The 25,026-nt window shown below is 44.1% G+C and overlaps 1 protein-coding gene across 1 annotated transcript in view; it reads right to left on the bottom strand.

Annotated features, from left to right (window-relative positions):
- Positions 1-605: 605 nt before the first annotated feature.
- LOC144599263 (retinol-binding protein 2-like) overlaps positions 606-25,026 on the bottom strand; it is a 36,631-nt gene continuing 12,210 nt past the window's right edge. Inside the window, exons 2-4 of the mRNA XM_078410029.1 lie at positions 4,451-4,629; positions 3,017-3,118; positions 606-656 (exon numbers count right to left, since the gene is read on the bottom strand). Coding sequence (XP_078266155.1) covers positions 606-656; positions 3,017-3,118; positions 4,451-4,629 — 332 coding nt within the window. The remainder of the gene's footprint in view (positions 657-3,016; positions 3,119-4,450; positions 4,630-25,026) is intronic.

Genomic DNA, 25,026 nt, shown 5'->3' with positions numbered 1-25,026 from the left:
AAATGTGTTCCTGAGCCACTTTCCACTCATGTGTTCCTATTGATCAGAAAAAGCATTTGGTTGAACCCATTGATTTCACTTCTCTCATTAAGACTTTATCATGACATCTCACCTCATTACTTATTATTAAAAGTTTAGTAACTATGGAAAATGGAAATCCAGACCCCCTTAAACATCTTTACCTTCCCGACTTCTCTTGTGTGATGTTCAATCTCCCTTGCCTAAACCACTAGCTTGAAATAAAGATTTTTTTTTTTTTGAGAGCTCTGATTGAGCTTTTCTCTGAGGAGAAGCCAAAGAGAGAAGTGTTTGCCTCAGGCAAATGAGGATAAATCTGAGTCCTGGTGATGCATTATTGACAGCAAAACATTAAAGATAATTCGCTGTCTCTTTGGAAACAAGCACTGAGGGTGAAGGATGGAAGGTTCCTAATGTACTGCTTTTATTTTACACGACATTCAATGCAAATAAATTTAGTGTAATTCGAGTCACTATTTGTACAGTGTGGGAAAAATTCCCTTTATTGTGAAAACACAGCGCACATTAGACGTCAAAATGCTGCACACAAGTCCGCATTCAAACAGACTGACGAATTTGTTCATTGACTATTTTTTCTTGAAAACTTGATGGCAGACCTCGTCATTGCATGTTAGCTCCTGTAAAGGAAAAGAACGATAAATTAAAGGACATTCACCGACCGTGTGTCTGAAGTAGTTTATTTGGAGGACCAGGCTTGGCTCTGATGATGGGCAGAGATAGCCCCGAGCATTGTACGAGAGACTTCCACCTAAGCAAGGTATTGTAAGACTTCTGGTGTTAACACAACGTAATCCTTCGCACGAGAATAATTGGTGGAGGGAAATTCAAACATATAAACTACAAAAGAAAAGTTATGTTCTTGACCACGCTTTGCCGAGTGAATTTTTAACGAACGCGTTGGGAAATTGGCTAAACAAGTCGGCAAAGAGCTTTAGCTGAGGGTAGGGTCACACTAAACCGTAGGGAATGGCAACAAAAGGTCAAAAGTGATGAGTGGAAATTATATTAGCCCAAGCAACAGTGGCACCGACCTGCCTCATGGAGGCTAAAGAAGTGCCTCTATTTGTTCAAATATGTACATTTACCACTGATATGGTATGTGCTGGGTCCGGAGAGGGTCCAGAGGAGGGTTACAAGAATGATCCCAGGAATGAGTAGGTTAACCTATGATGAGCGTTTGTCGGCACTGGGCCTGTACTCGCTGGAGTTTAGAAGAATTAAGGGGGACCTCATTGAAACATACAGAATAGCGAAAGGCTTGGATAGAGTGGATGTGGAGAGGATGTTTCCACTAGGGGGACAGTCTAGTACTAGAGGTCACAGACTCAGAATTAAAGGACGTGTTTTTAGGAAGGAGATGAGGAGAAATTTCTTTAGTCAGTGGGTGGTGAATCTGTGAAATTCTTTGCCACAGAAGGCTGTGGAGGCCAAGTCAGTGGATATTTTTTTTAAGGCAGAGATAGATAGATTCTTGATTAGTACAGGTGTCAGAGGTTCTTGGGAGAAGGCATGAGAATGGGGTTAGGAGGGGGAGATAGATTAGCCATGATTGAATGGCGGAGTAGACTTGATGAGCCAAATGGCCTAATTCTACTCCTAACACTCATGACCTTATGACTTATATTATTGGACATCTTCGATGTTTCAGTGATGAACCTGCTCAAAGATCACCCCATTCATTGCGTACCCCCATCTACAGCACAGGCGTCCAATGTATTTAAATGTACAGGACTCCTGCTGACACAGATAAGTGCTTTGGTCATGTGAAGAAATGTGATTGAAATTAGTCTGAGGCAAAAGTGCAGTGAGAAAATAACCCATTTCATTTAAGGCTCATAAGTTTATAAGTCTTAGGGGCAGAATTAGGCCATTCGGCCCATCAGGTTTACTCCGCCATTCAATCATGGTTGATCTATCTGATGAGCAGCAGTGGAGGGGTGGTGGGTGAGAAGGGGGAAAGCATGGCTGGGGAAAAATCTGGGCAAATTTGACAGCCTTGGGTTTTATTGCTCACCCACAGCTATTCTCAATAGACAATAGACAATAGGTGAAGGAGGAGGCCATTCGGCCCTTTGAGCCAGCACCGCCATTCAATGTGATCATGGCTGATCATTCTCAATCAGTACCCCGTTCCTGCCTTCTCCCCATACCCCCCTGACTCCGCTATCCTTAAGAGCTCTATCTAGCTCTCTCTTGAATGCATTCAGAGAATTGGCCTCCACTGCCTTCTGAGGCAGAGAATTCCACAGATTCACAACTCTCTGACTGAAAAAGTTTTTATTTATCTCAGTTCTAAATGGCCTACCCCTTATTCTTAAACTGTGGCCCCTTGCTCTGGACTCCCCCAACATTGGGAACATGTTTCCTGCCTCTAACGTGTCCAACCCCTTAATAATCTTATACGTTTCGATAAGATCTCCTCTCATCCTTCTAAATTCCAGTGTATACAAGCCTCAACATGCCAGTGGTCTTCTTGCTTAAACCATGTTTGCCGAATGCCGAGATACAAGCACTGCATCATAAGTGGAGCAGGAAGCAGAACAGTGGTGATGTACTCTTTACATTCTCCGCAGGCAGCAAGCCATTGAGACGGAAAAGGACTCACAGTTCTGGAGCAACTCAGTGGGTCAAGCAGCATCTCAGGAGAACAGGGACAGTATGAAGAAGGATCCCGACCTGAAACGTCACCTGTCCATGTTCTCCAGAGATGCTGCCTGACGTGCTGAGTTACTCCAGAACTTTGTTTTGTAAACCAGCATGTGCACTTCCGTGCTTCCACTGCTGAGACAAGGTGACATTCTGTTGCGTTTCACACTGGAAAATTGAGATGCCAATGTGAAAGCAATTGGTCATTCAGATTTCTTGCTATGCAATCAAATTTACTGTTTTGATCGGCAAAGCATTAGACCTCAAAGTTTATCTAAATAATCAGTGGCACAACTTTAATGGGAACATCTTACTACAAAAGGTTTCATACCAGGTGCAGATTATCGCCCTCAATCCAGTGCTTCCAGCCTCTGTTGGGCTTCTCACCCTTCTGAATGCAGATTAATTTGTCCCCATCCCACTGCACCAGCGTCTAAAGGTAAACAAACACAAAGGTCAAGAGAGAGTCAAGAATGTTTTATTGCCATATGCACTGAGGACCAGGGTGATGAATATCTTACTTGCTGTAGTTTTACAGACACATTAAACACAACAACACAAGTAAATATACAATAAGATATTAGTTATTCTAGGTTAACCATTGCAAGCCCAATTGCGTAGTGCAACCTAACTCTACTTTCCACCATACACTTGTAGAAGTTCAATAGAGCATTTGGAGACATGTGGAATCTCATAGGGTCATACAGCGTGGAAACAGGTCCTTTGGCTCAACTTGCTCACGCTGACCAACATGTCCCATCTACACTAGTCCCACCTGCCTGTGTTTGGCCCATATCCCTCTAAACCTGTCCTATCCATGTACCTGTCTTTTTGAAATCCTTACATCTCCCAATAAGTTTAGTTGAGTTTAATTTATTGTCACGTGTACAGAGCATAGTGAAAAGCTTTTGTTGCGTGCTAACCAGTCAGCGGAAAGGCACGGTGGTGCAGTGGTAGAGTTGCTGCCTTACAGCGCCAGAGACCCGGGTTCGATCCTGACTATGATCTTGTCCGGGTTCTTGTCCGTACGGAGTTTGTACGTTCTCCCCATGACCTGCGTGGGTTTTCTCCCACACTCTAAAGACATACAGGTTTGTAGGTTTATTAGCTTGGTATAATTGTAAAATGTACCTAGTGTGTTTAGGATATTGTTAGTGTGCGGTGATCACTGATCGGTGGGCCGAAGTGTCTGTTTCCACGCCGTATCTCCAAACTAAACTAATACATGATTACAATCCAGCCATCCACAACGTAGAGATACACAACAAAGTGAATACAGTGAATAACCTTTATTGCAAAATAAAACCAGTAAAGTCTGATCAAAGATAGTCCAAGGGTCTCCAATGAGGTAGATAGTAGTTCAGGAGTACTGATTTTAATGTGGAACTGTCTCCTTGAAGACTGGCTGCCAAGGACACAGTTGCAAGTTAAGTGCTGCCCCAGTGAGATCTCGTGAAGGATCAGTACAATGCTGTACGTTTCACAGCGAGATGTTACATAAGGATCGGTTCTGGGAAACAGCCAGTTGAAGATTGCAACCCTCATGGGAGATATAAAACAAATTTCTCAGAATTAATGTGGCCATTCCACAGCGCAGGCAGCTGATTGAAAGAGACATTGGTGTCGGGTTGGAATCAAGCTGGACAACCTTCCTTTCAGTTTCAAGGAGTAAGGCCAAGCAAATTAAATGTAACATGCAGCAGAAAAATACGAAAGAGAAATCCAAAGAAATATCTTCGTAGGAAATAAATCCATTTGCACTTACCTTCACTGTCCTATTATCTAAGCCTTTTGTGTGTTCTTCAAATTCTTTTCCAATTGTGAAATCCAGGTTGTAGTTTCTGAAGGTACTTAGAGTTTTCGTGAAAAACACGTCTCCCACTTGCTTGATTTCTTTTGTCTGTGTGAGATGGAGCCCAATCTTTCTGGTGGCAAAATCTATGTCTGGCGTTGGAGAAAAGAGAGTCACTTCAGCATGGGAATTCGAAAGAGTTTTTGTTGCAGTTTAATTTAAGCTCATCGACTGCTTGAAATGTTGTTGCTTGTTATGGGGATGAAGCGTTTATGTCTGAGCTTCACGCGCACGGAGACTTTGCATTATATAACAATAAGAATGACACTTCAGGCCTGCAGAGCCAAGCTTTTCCCCAGAGGGAAATGATTAAGATTGTATTTGGTGAGAACATCATTACACACTTGATGTCCTTTCCGCATAATGGTATGGGCAGTTACAGCTGGGGAAATTGCAGTCTAAGTTTGTTTCATTTGATCTGTGAGAGGGCTGACTGACTTTTCAAAAGGATTTTTTTTTTTACCCAGTCTGGCACTGCCATGTGCTCTGTGAACTCTTACACAATGCAATTCACAACAAAGCTGCAGGATGGAACTGCAGATGCTGGTTTACACTGTAGATAGACACATAAAAGGGCAGCACGGTTTCACAGCGGTAGCGTTGCTGCCTTACAGCGCCAGAGACCCGGGTTCGATCCTGACTATGGGTGCTGTCTACGCAGTGTGTAGGTTCTCCCCGTGACCGGTGGGTTTTCTCCGAGATCTCCGGTTTCCTCTCACACTCGAAAGACATACAGGTTTGTAGGTTAATTGGCTTGGTATAAATGTAAATTCTCACTGGCGTGTAGGATAGCGTTATTGTGCAGGGATCGCTAGTCGGTGCGGACTCAGTCGGCCGAAGGGTCTGTTCCTGCGCTGTATCTCTAAACTAAACTAAAAACTTAAAAGCTGGAGTAACTCAGCTGGTCAAGCAGCATCTCCGGAGAAGAGGAATAGGTGACGTTTTGGGTCGAGACCCTTCTTCAGACTGAGAGGCAGGGGAAAGGGAAACAAGAAATGTAGAAGGTAAAAAGAACAAATGAATGAAAGATACGCAACATGTTGTGCTTTAAGGTGTAGCTGATATCAAGAAACAAACTGCCAGAAGTGTTCAGCGGGTCAGGCAGCATTTGTGGAGGGAAATGGAAATGTTGGGATCCTTCTTCACAGGGAAATGTCAAAGAGGGCTTACAATGAGGTGATATCATAGGGGAACAGGAAAATAGGAACGCAAGAGACAGCAGATATGAGAACTTCTTCAGTGGACATACTTTGAAGAGGAACAAGGGACTGTAGATAGACACAAAATGCTGGAGTAACTCAGTGGGTCAGGCAGCATCTCTTGAAGAACACGAATAGGTGATCAATGAACAGTCCTATATTCCAAATGAAGAAGGGTAGTCAACGTCAGCTTTCTATGCTCTCCAGAGATGCTGCCTGACTCGCTGAGTTACTCCAGCACCTGGTGTCATATTTTAAGGAGATTTTGCAGTGGAGCAGTAAAATGGGGACTTAAGATTGTAGATAAAGAAGGGCCCCTATTCAAAATGGAGTCTGTTCATTTCCCTCCACAGATGCTGCCTTATCCACTGAGTTCCTTCAGAAATTTGCATTTTGTTCAGGATTTCAACATTTGCAGTTCTTGCGTTGCCATCATCATGCTGTTGACAGTCATCGGCAGATGTCAGGCAATTGGCAATAATGGAAAACCACCATCTTAAATGGTCAGGGTTAATAGTCAATCATACTTAGCAGACTAATTGAAGAGTATAATAATTGGGGAATCTTGTGTCTCTGGGTTATTATAATGATTGCATGCAACTGTCTGCTAATTAACACTGCTATTGATACAACAACATGCCGTGCTGAGTGACATTTTGAGTTGCAGTAACCAATAAACAAAACAACATTGAATAAAATACCTTGAATTGTTGTCATTTTTATTTTTAACTGCTATCATAACTAGTATGTCATATATAGAGTGTGTATGAAGGAATTGCAGATGCTGGTTTAAACCACAGATAGACACAATATGCTGGAGTAACTCAGCGGGTCAGGCAGCATCTCTGAAGAAAAGGAATGGGTGACATTTCTTCAGACTGAAGGGTCTCAACAAAAAATGCCACCATTCCTTCTTTCCACAGATGCTGCCTGTCCTGCTGAGATACACCTGCATTTTCTGCCTATATCTATAAATATATACACCGAACAGCCAAAACATTATGACCACTGATAGGTGAAGTGAATAACATTGATTATCTTGTTACAATGGCACCTGTCAAGGGGTGGGATATATTACGCAGCAGGTGAACAGTTAGTTCTTGAAGTTGATGTGTTGGATGCAGGAGAAATGGGCAGGAGTAAAGACCTGAGCGACTTTGACAAGGGCCAAATTGTTATGGCCAGACGACTGGGTCAGAGCATCTCTGAAACAGCAAGGCTTGTGGGTTGCTCCCGGACAGCAGTGGTGAGTACCTACCGACAGTGGTCCGAGGAGGGACAAACCACAAACAGACAACAGGGTGTTGGGTGCCCAAGGCTCATCGATGCGCGAGGGCAACGAAGGCTATCTCGTCTGGTCTGAACTGGCAGAAGGTCTACTGTGGCACGTCACAGAAAATTTTAATGGTGGTCACGGGAGGAATGTATCACACTACACAGCGCATCACACCCTGCTGTGTATGGGGCTGCACATGGAGGACCAACAGCATATTAGGCAGGTGGTCATAATATTTTGGCTCATCAGGTCATAATGTTTTGGCTGATGTGTGTGTGTGTGTGTGTGTGTGTGTGTGTGTGTGTGTGTGTGTGTGTGTGTGTGTGTGTGTGTGTGTGTGTGTGCGTGCGTGCGTGCGTGTGGGTATAAGCCAATAAATGATTACAAGGCAAGGATCCAATGAAGCAACAATAGATGTTAAGTTTGAGGCATAAGCCACATATATTAGGAAACAGAATATCAACGTTTTAAAAGACTTCATCATTCTTGTCCTTAAATTGTTTTAAATCAAGAGTTTTATTTTACATTGAAGTTTTATTACGGTTTAATCAATATTTAGTGTCACTTGATTATGTTTTTATACGACGTGACACTTTCAGGAATTGACAATTGGGTAGGAATGAAGAGAATTCTACCTCCACTTGTCATTTCTTATCAGGAAATTTTATTGTAAGCCTATCTCACTGCTGAATAAATCATCATCATCATCATTTCTGGTTCAGATGTCAGCAAAATGAAAGATGTTGAAATCCATTGCCAAATTACCGAGAAAGACATTGCCAGTTATTTCGATGCCATTGATGTGATCTTTTAGTGCTTGTCTCGTGGGCTTTCAATACACAGAAAACATGATTGCATCAGGATGTTTGCTCAATGCACAACCGGTTGATTCCTTCACTTTGTTGTCACCTTTTGAGCTGTCGTTCAGAGGCTGAAGCTGGTTGATGTACAAGTCTTTATTCATCAATAGAAACACACATTCTCCAGGAGACTTCACGGTAGAATCCCCCAAGCTCAAAGGACATCAAGTTTTTATACTCTAAGCTCGAAGATAACAGCGGGAGATTCAATACAATTTCTCGAGCTACAATAATATTGTTGACTTCAGTATTTTGAGTTTGACAATAGGTTCCACTGAATTGCACATCTACAATGCAGCTGAGAAGTCACTTTTGAATGTTCCAACAACATTGCTGGTTCAAATTAATTCATATGGATGGTATAAAAGCCTCTGAGAATGCAAACACCAAATATTACTGACTCTCAAGATTATACATAAAACACCAATTATTAATAGACAGGCAAATATGCATAAGAACGTATATGGGAGAGTTTAGAGATACAGAAACAGGCCACCGCTTACGCACCGACCAGAGATCCTCGCACATTGACACCACCCTACACACACTAGGGACAATTTTTTTACATTTACACCAAGCCAAGTAACCTACGAACCTGTGCGTCTTTGGAGGGTGGGAGGAAACCGAAGATCTCTGAGAAAACCCACGCAGGTCATGGGGAGAACGTACAAACTCCGTACAGCCAAGAACGCGCAGGGATGATCAAACCCGGGTCTCTGGCCCTTCATAACAAGAGGAGTTGAGTATAGGAGCAAAGAGGTCCTTCTGCAGTTGTACAGGGCCCTAGTGAGACCGCACCTGGAGTACTGTGTGCAGTTTTGGTCTCCAAATTTGAGGAAGGATATTCTTGCTATTGAGGGCGTGCAGCGTAGGTTTACTAGGTTAATTCCCGGAATGGCGGGACTGTCATATGTTGAAAGACTGGAACGACTAGGTTTGTATACACTAGAATTTAGAAGGATGAGAGGGGATCTTATTGAAACGTATAAGATTATTAAGGGGTTGGACATGTTAGAGGCAGGAAACATGTTCCCAATGTTGGGGGAGTCCAGAACCAGGGGCCACAGTTTAAGAAAAAGGGGTAGGCCATTTAGAACAGAGATGAGGAAAAACTTTTTTAGTCAGAGAGTTGTGAATCTGTGGAATTCTCTGCCTCAGAGGGCAGTGGAGGCCAATTCTCTGAATACATTCAAGAGAGAGCTAGATAGAGCTCTTAAGGATAGCAGTCAGGGGGTATGGGGAGAAAGCAGGAACGGGGTACTGATTGAGAATGATCAGCCACGATCACATTGAATGGCGGTGCTGGCTCGAAGGGCCGAATGGCCTCCTCCTGCACTTATTGTCTATTGCCTATTGTCTATTGTAAGACAGCAACTCTACTGCTGTGCCACCGTGCTACCCCTGGGAGTGGGAGAGCCACGAAACAATGAATATTGTTTCATTCAAACCCAGATCAAAGTTCCTTGAGGCCCTTCTCACTTGTCAGTCAGTATCTTGAGTATCTTGATGCCCACATCTATCCCTGTGTAGCTGTGTTTGGAGCATAGAACATAGAACATAGAACAGTACATCAGAGGAACAGGCCCTTCGGCCCACAATGTTTGTGCTGAACATGATGCCAAGTTTAACTAAACCCGTCTGCCTGTACATGATACATATCCCTCTATTCCCTGCACTACTGTGTGCCTGTCGAAAAGTCTTTTAAATGTCATTGTAATATCTGCCACTGGTATTGCATTCCAGGCCCCAACCACTCTCTGTGGAACAAAAAGAAAACTTGCCTCACACTTCTCCATTACACTTTCCCCCTTTCACCTTCTAGCTGTGCCCTCTAGCATTGGACATTTCCATCCTGGGGGAAAGGATGTGACCAGGTATTCGTCAGATTCCCCAGGACCTTGCTTGTGGCCAGAGAAAGCATGGTGGCGCAGTGGTAGAGTTGCTGCCTTACAGCACCAGAGACCCGGCTTCAATCCTGACTACGGGTGCTGTCTGTACGGAGTTTGTACGTTCTCCCCGTGACCGCGTGGGTTTTCCACCGGGTGCTCCAAAGACGTACAGACTTGTAGGTTAATTTGGCTTCGGTAAAACTTGTAAGTTGTCCCCTGTGTGCGGTATAGTGCTAGTGTACGAGGATCGCTGTTCGGCGCGGACTGGGTGGGCCAAAGATCCTGTTTCCGCGCTGTTTCTCTAAACCAAACTAAACTAAAATAAGGCACTGAAGGATCCCTGCTGTCGGATCTTGTGGATATAAAGTCCCCCACCCCCACCCCTCCTAAATCTCTCCCAAAAATAGCCATCCAGAGCCATTAAAATTACCACTCCAACAGAGACAGTTCTTTCCAACCAGACAAGCCAGAGTAACCTTCAGTCACACTGCAGTGGTAATTTATCTCTGCTTCACAGCCTACTCATTTTTAAGCTTGTCCTCTATCTTCCATTTGTCACCACTAGTGATCAATTCTGTAAACCAATAAATGTACTTCTGACCATGAGGTGTTTGGACAATTGGTGAAAGAATGGTGATGATTCAGCACAGTGATGTTCTAATACATCTTTTCACAGTGCTGACTGAGGGTTGAAAAACAAGGGAAGAAAAATGGGAGCAAAGGCATTTCATAGAAACATAGAAGCATAGAAAATTGTTGCAGGAGTCGCCCATTCGGCCCTTCGAGCCAGCACCCGCCATTTAATATGATCATGGCTGATCATCCTAAATCAGTACCCTGCTCCTGCTTTCACCCCATATCCCTTGATTCCGTTAGGCCTAAGAGCTAGATCTAACTCTCTCTTGAAAACAACCAGTGAATTGGCCTCCACTGCCTTCTGAGGCAGAGAATTCCACAGATTCACAACATTCTGGGTGAAAACGTTTTTCCTCATTTCAGTCCTAAATGGCAGACCCCTTATTGTTAAACTGTGACCCCTGGTTCTGGACTCCCCCAACATCTGGAACATTGTGCCTGCATCTAGCCTGTCCAATCCCTGAATAATTTTATACGTTTCTATAAGATCCCTAGTTCCCTGAGGTCACTGAACCATTGTAGGTGTTTGGTTCCACACGGATACTAAAGGCTTTCTTTATTTTGTCTGTGTAAATACTTTTCAATAATATTTCATAAAAACATAAGAAGAACTCTATGGCAGAGTGGCGCAGCAGTACTGCCTTATGGGGCCAGAGACACGGGTTTGATCCTGACCACGGGTGCTGTGTGTATAGAGTTTGTGCGTTCCCTCTGTGACCTGCATGGGTTTTCTCCGGGTGCTCCAGCTTCCTCCCACACTCCAAAGATGTACAAGTTTGTAGGTTAATTGGCTTTGGTAAAATTGTTAATTGTCCCTAGTGTGTAGGATAGTGCCAGTGTATTAGGTGATCGCTGGTCGTACGGTCTCGGTGGGCCGAAGGGCCTGTTTCTGTGCTGTATCTCTAAACTAAACTAAAGCTAAAAGTAGTCCGCACTGCCCCTTTGTCATAGAGAGAAATCTTTTCATCTCCTTGATACTTTCTAACACTAATCCCGATTCCCCTTGATTCCCGCAGTGAACTCAATCGCGATATTTTGGCATGGTGGTAATCATAATATCAGGTTGACCAGCAGGAGTGATTTTTTCCTGAGTACACTTGTCCTATTCTTTCCTTCTTAAATCTGGTAACTATGGACCTGGTATCTTTCTGTTCTGTAAAACACCCGATCACGCAATGCCTTGCATCTCAGTGAGGGTTTCACAGATCCCAGCTCTAACAAAGATAGCATTAAGTAGTGAGATTCATAGAGTCACACAGCATGGAAACAGGCCCTTTGGCCCAACTCCACCATGCCTACCAAGCAATCCCATCTAAACTAGTGTCGATTACCCACGCTTGGCCCATATCCCTCGAAACCCTCCCTACCTGTCCAAAAGTTTTTAAAATGTTGTTATAGTATCAATGTCAACTACTTCTTCTGGCAGCTAGTTCCATATACCCACTACCCTCTTTGTACAAAAAATTGCCCCTCAGTTTCCTATTAAATCTTTTCCTCTCATCTTAAACCTATGTGCTCTATCTCACAATTCTGCTCATCTAGGAAAAAGACTGTGCAGTCACCCTATCTTTTCCCCTCATTATTTTATACCCATCTATAAGAATTTGCTTCAGCATCCTGTGTTCCAAAGAAATCTTGCTCTTCTACATTAAAAAAAACAGTCAATAATAGAAATAATCTGACCGTTAAGACAGCGATATGTACTTTGGTAAATTGGTGTGCTCTGATGAAAAATCACTGATGAGAAAATTGATTATTATGAAGATTTCTGCTGCTGTTAAGTACTTTATCTGGAAAGCATATTAATATACACAATTTCTCACTTGAAACTCTGAGCCAGCCATGAGAAAAGCAAAGGTTTAGTTTAGTTTAGAGATACAGCACGGAAACAGGCCCTTCGGCCCACTGAGTCTGCGCCGACCAGCGATCACCCTGTACTCTGACACTGTTCTAGACACACTTGGGACAATTTACAATTTTACCAAAGCCAATTAACCTACAAACCGGCACGTCTTTAGAGTGTGGGAGGAAACCGGAGCATCCGAAGAAAATCCATGCAGGTCACGGGGAGAATGTACAAATTCTGTACAGACAGCACCCGTAGTCAGGATCGAACCCGGGTCTCTGGTGCTATAAGGCAGCAACTCTACTGCAGTGCCACTGTGCCGCCCTTAAAGGTGAGCAAGACAAAACAACCAGTAAAGCTTACAATTCTGTAATCAATCGTCTATAATATCACAAACGGAATAAGATATACAGCTGAAAGAAAGAAAAATCTTCAGTGGCCTTTATTGCACAGCAGGTGAATTTTCCCTGTGAGGTTGAATAAAATGCAAAGATCAATCTTCTACATTTATTGGAATTCTTGATTTTTTTCAAAAAAATTAGTTTAAATAAACGAGATTCCAGATTTACCATAGATCCTGCAGTTTTAGCTTTGTCATTGATTTCTAATTGCTTCAATTTCCAGACAAGAAGTGAACAACCGTGGCTTTGATAAAATGAAGTTATCCATCATTTCTGCCTGACTCTTTCTGTGATTGAATGAAACTCTGAATTACTGAGAGAAGTCACAGCTTGTGTTTTATAGCTACTACCATGCACTCTCCTCAGATTGTTTCAAATATCATTGTCTTCAGCAGTGCAATGTTCACATAATCATACTGAACATGTGCAGGAATGAACTGCAGATGCTGGTTTACACCGATGATAGACACAAAATGCCCGAGTCACAGGCAGCACCTCTGGATAGAAGGAATTGGTGATGTTTCAGATCGAGACCCTCTTCAGACTCTTTCAGGTCAAAACCCTTCTTCTTAATCTTCTGAAGGAGATTCAGAAGAAGGGTCTTAACCCGAAACGTCACCCACTCCTTCTCTCCAGAGATGCTGCCTGTCCCGCTGAGTTACTCCAGCTGTTTGTGTCTATCCACACTGAACATTATTTATTATTATTATTTATTATTATTTATTATTATTATTTTTTATTATTATTATTATTATTATTATTATTATTATTATTATTATTATTATTATTATTAGTCTACCCCAACAGCTGCAGACGACATTCTACCGCTGCACCATAGAGAGCATCCTAACACATGGCATCCCTGTGTGGTATCTCAGCTATACGGAGGCAGAGAGGAAAGCTCTTCAGCGGGTAGTCCATAGAGCTCAGAGGACCATCGGAACACAGCTACCAGCCTTGGAGGGCATCTACAACACACGATGCCTCAGAAAAGCCACCAGCATCCACAAAGACTCTTCACACCCCTGCAACAGTCTGTTAGAACTTCTACCATTGGGCAGACGATACAAGGCCTTCTACGCCAGCATCTCCAGACTCAGGAACAGCTTCATCCCCAGGGCCATAACTGCTATGAACCGGTCCTGCTGAGCCGGATGGGCACATCGCACAGTGAATCGGCACAGACCTACTTGCACTTTATTCTGTTTTAAAACCGTTACAATTCGTTTCATTGGGTTGTTTAAATTAATACTGACTAGCTAATTAATTTATTGCATCGTTTGGGAGGCGCATTCCCAATCTCGGTGTACCCCTGTACAATGACAATAAAGATATATTGTATTGTATTGTACTTCATTATTTACTTAATTCTATGAAAAGTGAATCGCTAGATTTGATCTTTCAACTTCCTGTTCTCTACTTATTTGAATAGAGTCATAAAAACAGGCCCTTCGGCCCAACTTGTCCATCACAACCAAGTTAGGATTCTGGGTAGCCCCATTTTCCAGCATTTAGCCCACATCCCTCTAAGTCCATCTTTACCAGATATCTGTCCAAATGTCATTTGAAAGTCGCAATTGAGCTATTGCTCTTGCTTCCTCTCGCTAGGATTTATCTGGGGTAGATCCTGTGGCAAATAGCTTACCTCTTGACAGCCCAAAGCCTTTCACCATCGACAAGACACTGATCTTAAGAATGTGTAAGAATATTCTCTACTCTTCATAAGATCATAAGTGATAGGAGCAGAATTAGGCCATTCGGCCCATCAAGCCTACTCTGCCATTCAATCATGGCTGATCCATCTCTCCCTTCTAATCCCATTCTCCTGACTTCTCCCCATAGCGTCTGACACCCATACTAATCAAGAATCTATCTATCTATGCCTTAAAAAGAGAGTTAGATGGAGCTCTTAGGGCTAGCGGAATCAAGGGGTATGGGGAGAAGGCAGGAACGGGATACTGATTGTGGATGATCAGCCATGATCACATTGAAAGGCGGTGCTGGCTCAAAGGGCCGAATGGCCTCCTCCTGCACCTATTGTCTATGTATCTTTGTAAATAGACAATAGACAATAGACAATAGACAATAGGTGCAGGAGTAGGCCATTCAGCCCTTCGAGCCAGCACCGCCATTCAATGCGATCATGGCTGATCACTCTCAATCAGTACCCCGTTCCTGCCTTCTCCCCATACCCCCTCACTCCGCTATCCTTAAGAGCTCTATCCAGCTCTCTCTTGAAAGCATCCAACGAACTGGCCTCCACTGCCTTCTGAGGCAGAGAATTCCACACCTTCACAACCCTCTGACTGAAAAAGTTCTTCCTCATCTCCGTTCTAAATGGCCTACCCCTTATTCTTAAACTGTGGCCCCTTGTTCTGGACTCCCCCAACATTGGGAACATGTTATCTGCCTCTAATGTGTCCAATCCCCTAATTATCTTATATGTTTCAATAAGATCCCCCCTCATCCTTCTAAATTCCAGTGTATACAAGCCCAATCGCTCCAGCCTTTCAACATACGACAGTCCCGCCATTCCGGGAATTAACCTAGTGAACCTACGCTGCACGCCCTCCATAGCAAGAATATCCTTCCTCAAATTTGGAGACCAAAACTGCACACAGTACTCCAGGTGCGGTCTCACCAGTGCCCGGTGCAACTGTAGAAGGACCTCTTTGATAGATAGATAGATAGATAGATAGATAGATAGATAGATAGATAGATAGATAGCTTTATTTGTCATCCAATATTGGACGAAATTCGGTCACCCACAGTCCAACAATAAAAGCATTAAATATGCATTCAAATTACACAACCCCAAAACCCCCAAAACATAGTCCAACAATAAAAGCATTAAATAGGCATTAAAATTACCCAACCCCAAAAACACACAAAAAAAGAAACATCCATCACAGTGAGTCTCCTCCAGTCCTCTCCTCACTGTGATGGAAGGCCACAATGTCTTTCCCTTCTCCTGCTGTCCTCGCCCGCAGTCAGGTTGTTGTGGTTGCAGGCCGCACCGGACGGTCCACAGCGGGCCAAGCCCAAGGCGCGTCGCGTCGCAGCCGCTCCCGCAGCCTCCGAAGACGGCCGGCTCCGCCGATGATAAGTCCGATCCGGGGCGGGCGAACACGCTGCTGCCGCTGTTGCTGCACGTCGGGGCGGTCGTGGCTCCCGACATTGAAGCCCCCGCCCAGCAGAGAAATATCCCGCGGCATATCTTAGGCCGCGCCGGACGGTGAAATGTCCGCGACCCAAGCCCCGTGATCCGGGGCGGGCGAACCCGCTGCCGCTGCCGGAGCTCCCGATGTCGGCATCCACGCGGCCCGAGCCTAAGGCGAGTCGCAGCCGCTCCCGCAGCCTCCGAAGACGGCCGGCTCCGGTGGTGGTAAGTCCGATCCGCGGGCTCTGCGAACCAGAGCCCTGGAGGCCGACAGCTCCAGGAGTTGGGCCGATGGTAGGCCGCAGCAGGAACGGAGACACGGCCCAGAACACAAAGGTCGGGTCTCCGTTCGGAAGGGACACATATTTACAATGTTACAGTTCCCCCCCTCCCCCCCACATACACACATAGTACACAAACACAAAAACACCACATCACAACTACAATTAAGACAAACAAAACCAACAAAAACACAAGACAAATGGACCGCAGGTGTAGCCGCAGCTGCTAGGGCAGCGCCGCCATTTTGGGATCCTATACTCAACTCCTCTTGTTACGAAGGCCAACATTCCATTGGCTTTCTTCACTGCCTGCTGTACCTGCATGCTTTCTTTCATTGACTGATGCACTAGGACACCCAGATCTCGTTGAACTCCCCCTCCTCCTAACTTGACACCATTCAGATAATAATCTGCCTTTCTATTCTTACTTCCAAAGTGAATAACCTCACACTTATCTACATTAAACTGCATCTGCCATGTATCCGCCCACTCACACAACCTGTCCAAGTCACCCTGCAGCCTTATTGCATCTTCCTCACAATTCACACTACCCCCCAACTTAGTATCATCTGCAAATTTGCTAATGGTACTTTTAATCCCTTCGTCTAAGTCATTAATGTATATCGTAAATAGCTGGGGTCCCAGCACCGAACCTTGCGGTACCCCACTGGTCACTGCCTGCCATTCCGAAAGGGACCCATTTATCCCCACTCTTTGCTTTCTGTCTGTCAACCAATTTTCTATCCATGTCAGTACCCTACCCCCAATACCATGTGCCCTAATTTTGCCCACTAATCTCCTATGTGGGACCTTGTCGAAGGCTTTCTGAAAGTCGAGGTACACCACATCCACTGACTCTCCCTTGTCAATTTTCCTAGTTACATCCTCAAAAAATTCCAGTAGATTTGTCAAGCATGATTTCCCCTTCGTAAATCCATGCTGACTCGGAATTATCCTGTTACTGCTATCCAAATGCTCAGCAATTTCGTCTTTTATAATTGACTCCAGCATCTTCCCCACCACTGATGTCAGACTAACTGGTCTATAATTACCCGTTTTCTCTCTCCCTCCTTTCTTAAAAAGTGGGATAACATTTGCTATTCTCCAATCCACAGGAACTGATCCTGAATCTATAGAACATTGAAAAATGATCTCCAATGCTTCCACTATTTCTAGAGCCACCTCCTTAAGTACTCTGGGATGCAGACCATCAGGCCCTGGGGATTTATTAGCCTTCAGTCCCATCAGTCTACCCAAAACCATTTCCTGCCTAATGTGGATTTCCTTCAGTTCCTCCATCACCCTAGGTTCTCCGGCCCCTAGAACATTTGGGAGATTGTGTGTATCTTCCTCAGTGAAGACAGATCCAAAGTAACGGTTTAACTCGTCTGCCATTTCTTTGTTCCCCATAATAAATTCCCCTGCTTCTGTCTTCAAGGGACCCACATTTGCCTTGACTATTTTTTTCCTCTTCACGCACCTAAAAAAACTTTTGCTATCCTCCTTTATATTATTGGCTAGTTTACCCTCGTACCTCATCTTTTCTCCCCGTATTGCCTTTTTAGTTAACTTTTGTTGCTCTTGATATACCCCTTGACTTGGCGTCCGCAGCCTTCTGTGGCAAATAATTCCACAGATTCACCACCCTCTGACTAAAGAAATTCCGTCTCATCTCCTTCGTAAAAGAATGTCCTTTAATTCTGAGGCCGTGACTTCTAGTCCTAGGCTCTCCCACTAGTGGAAACAACCTCTCCACATCCACTCTATCCCGGCCTTGTAAATGAATGGAGCTTCAACAAAACTCTAGAAGCTTGACAAACCTCAAGACAAAAGCAGTCCACTTGATTAGCATCCCATCCACCATCCTAAACATTCACTCCCTCTGCCACTGATGCACTGTTGGTTAAGTGTGTACCTTCTACAAAGTCCATTGTCTTTGCCTTTCGTGGGGTTCTCCAACAGAAACTCCAAAAACTTGACACCTGTACCACCAGGAAGCACAAAAGCAGCAGCCTCTTGGGAACACCATCACTAACAGATCCCTCTTCAAGTCATGCACCATCTGTATGGATGCAAGACTTGGGCCATTGGCAAATTTTAGTAATCCTGTATCCAGATCTCTCGATTGCCAAACACTTTAGCTCACCTTCCCATTCCCACACTGACATTTCTGTCCTGGGCCTCCTCCATTGTCAGAGTGAGGCCAAATGCAAATTGGAGGAACTACACCTTATATTTCGCTTGGGAAGCTTACAACCCCACGGTATGAATATTGATTTCTCTAACTCGAAGTAACCCTTGCATCGCCTCTCTCTCCGTCCCTCCACCAACCCAGTTGTCATACTAGTTTCACTGTTGTCCTGTTGCATTTCACTGCCTGTATTACTCATTATCGCCTACCCCACAGCCAAAAATGGACCATTGTGGGCTCCAGCTCTCCTTGATCCCTGTTGCTTTTTGCATATATAACATTCATTTGTTCTGTGTACCATCGATCTCACTCGTGCCCCTTTCCCCTGCCTCAGTCTGAAGAAGGGTCTCGACCCCAAAGGTCACCTATTCCTTTCCTGCAGAGATGCTGCCTGACCTGCTGAGTTACTCCAGCTTTTTATGTCCATCTCCAGATCCTCAGGCATGACTACTGCCCTGAGCCGCTTACTGCCTTTGCTTTGTTTACCGGGAGTGCCTTTTGGTTTCCTGGTTTCCTGTGGATAAACGCCAATTGGCCCTCTCTACACTTCCTTCACCAATGCACTAATTTAAACCCATGAAACACTCTCTCTCTCTTGCCATGTCTTTTTTCCATGCCTCCCAGATGAGTGTGATTTCCATGAAAGGTCTTATCATATATTGCAGACATACATACCCCTTTAGGATACACTGCCTTACTATAAGTACTGATAGCCACTCAGGGTAAGTCCAAGCTGATCAACAGCTCTTTGGTGTGGATGACCAGCCATGATCACAGTGAGTAGCGGATGCTGGCGTGAGGGGCCGAATGGCCTACTCCTGCACCTATTGTCTATTGCCTATTGGTGCACAACATTCATGTAAACAAGCAGCAACATCAGCCTGCGACGCTGCCTCTTTTACAGTCAAAGGGCAGGGGTTAAATGCATCACCATATCCATTTTCAATGGTTCAATGGTGCCTTATTGTCATGTGTGCACTGCACAGTGAAATTCCTTTTGCATAGATCACACATGCATGGATCACTCTATTTTGGCGCCATTCACAAAAAGTCCAAAGCTCGGTTCAAGTGCTTGGTGTACTGGAGCGGCTGTGGGTCCAGGTAATCCCCAGGCTGCTGCAGGGCCTCTTCCATTACCTTGGACCGGCTCAGCCCATGAACCGATGTCCCTCTCCTCGCCCGACCGCCTTTGTGTCCTGGGGGTGCCTCCTGCAGTTGACCATGAAGGCACTGGAGGCAATTCCCCGGCCCCTCTCCAACGGGTCCACTTCTCGTCGCTAGCGGCTACCTACACCTTGGTTCTCCGGTCTTCTGGGCCGAGCTCATGGGCCTCTGAGCTCCCCCCATGCAGGCCGCGGCCCGCCATGCCTTTCTTCGCAGCGGCAAGCTGGCTCGAGGGGGGTTGGGTGGGGGATGGGAGGGGGGTGGGTGGTTGGCGGCTTCCCCCTTACAGGCCACTCACCAGAGGTTTCACCACATGACATACTTGGTAAAGACTCGACCCAGATGAAAAATATCTACTTGGCACTTGAAGTGATATAATATGCTGCTGTAACTCAGCGGGTCAAGCAACATCTCTGGTAAAAAAGGAATATACCTCTATTGTCCCGCTCCCTGACTTTCAGTCTGATCAAGGGTCCCGACCCGAAACATCACCTATTCTCTCCAGAGTTGCTGCCTGACCTGCTGAGTTGCTCTACCATTTTGTGTCTATTTTGGATGCAAACCAGCATCTGCAGTTCCTTCTTACACACTTGAGATGCGATAATTGTCTTCCATGATCCCGTCTGGAGAGACAAAAAAGGACCAAAGTCTCCAGTTCGGGGACATATGCTAAAAAAATGTGATTAAAGACTTCCCATGATCAAATCACTCACGTTGTCAATGATGTAGAGGCATAGAAAATGGCTGGTACCCATGGAATCACACTCCAGGGAGGTTGGTTCGAGCTAACCTGGAGGTAGTAAATTGGCAAGATAAATCACTATCTTTGAAGCCAAACCAGATTACAATTTTAAAATGAGATTTAATTAACATGCTTTCTCAAGCATGGGTAAATCATTCATAATCCAGTGAATAAAATACTGATAGACTTGATAGTAGCAGTTCATAAGTTAAAGAAGCAGAATTAGGCCATTCGACCCATCAAGTCTACTCCGCCATTCAATCATAGCTGATCTAACTCTCCCTCCGAACCGCATTCTCCTGCCTTCTCCACATAACCCCTGACACCTGTAATGATCAAGAATCCATCTGTCTCTGCCTTAAAAATATCCATTGACTTGGCCTCCATTGCCTCTGTTATACTGTTCCTCTGATTTTCCTCGCACAAAGATCTCAAACTAACTTCAGCATGAGGTGCACCAGAACCTCCTAGATGAAATACAATACTTTCAAACCACACTGTTGCCAATTCCAACCCCTCCGGCCTTGTGGAATTGGTTTGTAACCGCACCAAGTCAGCCGTATTTTACTCTCACTTGGCAGTAAAGGATGCCAAATCCTTTCTCAAAGTCATGTCCATGTTTCTCCAGGCACCTTCCCATAGGTTTCATTATAAAAGTTTAGTTAGAAAATTTCAATTAAACGCAAATCAAGGAAACACAAATACCCCAGCTTCTCTGCAGCTGAACCCTTGATCAAAGACATTACTACCTTTAAGTATTGACTACTCTGGTCAACCTCCCAGCTGACACCTTACATAAGGTAAAAATCATCCAAATCCCTGCCAAACTTGCACAGGATTTTTATTCACCATTTATCTCTGCGTTCACAGACACACATAGGCGCCAGTCAAGTGATGTCTCCATTTTAAAATTCACATCCTTGTTTGTGGCCTTATCTCTTCCCAATTCTGTAATCTTCAACAGTCCCTGAAGTCTGCCTGATCTCAGTACCCCTACAGCTCTTGCATAGCATTGATATTATTTATCCCATCATTGGCAGTTTCCAAAGCTCTGAGCTCTGTAATCCGCTTCCTGGAACGTTCATTCTCTCTACCTTTGATCTCCGCCTGTAAAGGCGCTCCTCAAAACCTGCTTATTTGGCCAACTTTGGTCTTGTGTTCTGATATCTTCTTACATGGCTCAATATCACATTTACCTGACGACACTTCTGTGAAGCAGCTTAGGCTGGTTTACTGCATTAAAAGTAAGCAGTAAAATCAAGTTGCTATTGTTTTGTTATAAATATAGTGTTTTGGAAATACAGCATGGAAACAGGATCTTCGACCTACCGAGTCCACGCTGATTAGCAATCCCCTTACACTAATTCTATCCAACACACACTAAGGACAAGGTACAATTTTACAGCCAATTAACCTACAAACCTGTACATCCTTGGAGTGTGGGAGGATGCCGTAGCACCTGGAGAAAGCCCACGCAGGTTTTGGGGAGAATGTACAAATTCCGTATAGGCAACAGAATTCTGTGGAATTCTCTGCCACAGAAGGTAGTTGAGGCCAGTTCATTGGCTATACTTAAGAGGGAGTTAGATGTGGCCCTTGTGGCTAAAGGGATCAGGGGGTATGGAGAGAAGGCAGGTACAGGATACTGAGTTGGATGATCAGCCATGATCATATTGAATGGCGGTGCAGGCTCGAAGGGCTGAATGGCCTACTCCTGCACCTATTTTCTATGTTTCTATGTTTCTAACACCTGTAGTCAGGATCGAACCCGGATCTCTGGCACTGTGAGGCAGCAACTCTACCGCTGCATCACCATGCCACCCAGTATGTAAATATATAAATGGTAAATGTCTTTTTGAGCAGAAAATCAGCAGTAGTTGGTAACAAGAGAGAACAAATAGATTAAATTATTCTTGGAACAGCACTGACTCTCTAATTTAAATTGTTAAGACCTACATTGCTGTAAACAGCATAATCTATTGAAAGCTAAACAAAATAATACTGAGTCAGCTGTGGAAAAATAACATTTCCCAATCGACCCAAATGTATTTTATTACCTTGTTATTTTGTGAATTTTGATAAGTTTATGTAATATCTTTATCTTGTTGATTCCACTGTGGATTGTGTATAAAAATATAATTATTCAATCTCCCATGAATTTTAACTTCAAAGGAATGAATGGCTTAAATATAGACGCTGTAAATCGTTACACAATTGTTATGATATTCTTGGGCGGCACAGTGGCACAACTACTGGAGCTGCTGCCTCACAGCGCCAGAAACCCCGCTTCGATCCAGACCTCGGATCTGCCTGTGTGAAGTTTGCACGTTCCCCCAGTGATTGCATGGGCTTCCACCAGGTGCTCTGGTTTCATAGAAACTTAGAAACATAGAAAATAAGTGCAGGCCCTTCGAGCCAGCACCGCCATTCATTGTGATCATTGCTGATCGTCCACAATCAGTAACCTGTGCCCAACTTCTCCCCATATCCCTTGATTCCACTAGCCCCCACAGCTTTATCTAACTCTCTCTTAAATTCATCCAGTGATTTGGCCTCCACTGCCCTCTGTGGCAGAGAATTCCACAAATTCACAACTCTCTGGGTGAAAAAGTTCCTTCTCACCTCAGTTTTAAATGGCCTCCCCTTTATTCGAAGACTGCGGCCCCTGGTTCTGGACTCCCCCAACATTAGGAACATTTTTCCTGCATCTAGCTTGTCCAGTCCTTTTATAATTTCATATGCCTCGATAAGATCCCCTCTCATCCTTCTAAACTCCAGTGAATACAAACCTAGTCTTTTCAATCTTTCCTCATATGACAGTCCCGCCATCCCAGGGATCAATCTCGTGAACCTATGCTGCACTGCCTTAATTACAAGGATGTCCTTCCTCAATTTAGACCAAAACTGTACACAATACTCCGGATGTGGTCTCACCAGGGCCCTGTACAACTGCAGAAGAACCTCTTTACCCCTATAGTCAAATCCTCTCGTTATGAAGGCCAACATGCCATTAGCTTTCTTTAGTTTCCTTCCATATCCCGAAGACATGCAGGTTTGCAGGTTAAGTGGCCTCTGTAAATTGTCTCGTGTTTGTATTGTCTATTGTCTATTGTAAGAAGTGGATACAAAAGTGGGATAATATAGAACTGATATGAATGGTTGACTGATGATCACCGTAGACCCATTGGGCCCAAGGGCCTGTTTCCATGCTGTATCTTTCAATCAAAATACATTGAGTCTGCAGAAATACAGTTTACTTTTGACTCCATATTTGTGAATCATTTTTCAGTTTGCATAGCACCAATATTGCAAGTGATCCAATGGTGTGAATTTTCAATATTCCATTAACAATGTACCATAATATTTTAATCCCGAGAATCTTTGACGGAAACTGAAAATCCAGGCACCGCAGCGGCACAGAGGTAGAGTTGCTGCCTTACTACGCCAGAGACTCAGGTTTAATCCTGACTATTACTGTCTGTACGGAGTTGTACATTCTCCCTGTGACTGCGTGGGTTTTCTCTAGGTGCTTCCGTTTGACAAAGACGCACAGGTTTGTCGGTTTATTGGCTTCTGTAAATTGCAAATTGTTCCTGGTGTGCAGGGTAGAGTTAGTGTACGGGGTGATCGCTGGTCGGCGCGGACTCGGTGGGCCAAAGGGCCGGTTTCCACGCTGTATCTCTAAAGTCTAAAATTAAAATGGCGTAGTTATGTTCTGCATTTTTCTCAGTTATTAACACTGGCTCAACTACCTCCAAAAGATTTGCTTACATGAGTTTCTTTGATTTTAGACAAATAATGCATGGATGAAGATTACACTGAACGGGCATTTCTCTAGGTAGAGTTTTTATTTTGGATGGCAGTGATGACAGGGATGAAAACCACTCTCAAGGTTTGCACTTAACCTTTTTTGCACATCACCAAATCTAAGATCTGCCAGGAAACAGCATAGTTGGCACAGTTGGACAATGTTTTAGAATGGCCTTTTTTAAAACTTTTGCTTCGAAAAATGCTTCTTAAGATATTTGAAACAGCTTTGTAGTGTTTCATTCATATGTCTGAAAATAGATGTTGTGCAATAACAATTGGCTTGACATTCATTAGATCATGTAGATGTTTGATACATCTGTGCATGTGTGTGTGTGTGTTTGTGTGTGTGTGTGTGGGTGTGTCTGTGCATTTGTGTGTGTGTGTGTGTGTCTGTGCATTTGTGTGTGTGTGTGTGTGTGTGTGTGTGTGTGTGTGTGTGTGTGTGTGTGTGTGTGTGTGTGTGTGTGTGTGTGTGTGTGTGTATACACACACTGAACTTTTTTTTCTTCATTTTGTTATATTATTTACAGTGCACTATGTTTACATGTTCTGTTGTGCTGCTGCAAGTAAGAATTTCATTATTCTATCTGGGACACGTGACAATAAACCACTCTTGACTCCCTTAATAATCTTATATGTTTCGATAAGATCCCCTCTCATCTTTCTAAATTCCAGTGTATACAAACCTAGTCGCTCCAGTCTTTCAACATATGACAGTCCCGCCATTCCAGGAATTAACCTAGTAAACCTATGCTGCATGCCCTCAATAGCAAGAATATCCTTCCCCAAATTTGGAGACCAAAACTGCACACAGTACTCCAGGTGCGGTCTCACTAGGGCCCTGTACAACTACAGAAGGACCTCTTTGCTCCTATACTCAACCCCTCTTGTTATGAAGGCCAACATTTTCTTCACTGCCTGCAGTACCTGCATGCTTCCTTTCAGTGACTGATGCACTAGGACACCCAGATCTCGTTGTACATTCCCTTTTCCTAACTTGACACCATTCAGATAATAATCTTCCTTCCTATTCT

This window comes from Rhinoraja longicauda, chromosome 13 (assembly GCF_053455715.1).
Source record: "Rhinoraja longicauda isolate Sanriku21f chromosome 13, sRhiLon1.1, whole genome shotgun sequence".
Classification (NCBI taxonomy): domain Eukaryota; kingdom Metazoa; phylum Chordata; class Chondrichthyes; order Rajiformes; family Arhynchobatidae; genus Rhinoraja; species Rhinoraja longicauda.
Note: the sequence above shows the minus strand (reverse complement) of the source record. Positions and strands in the feature narration are given on the sequence as shown.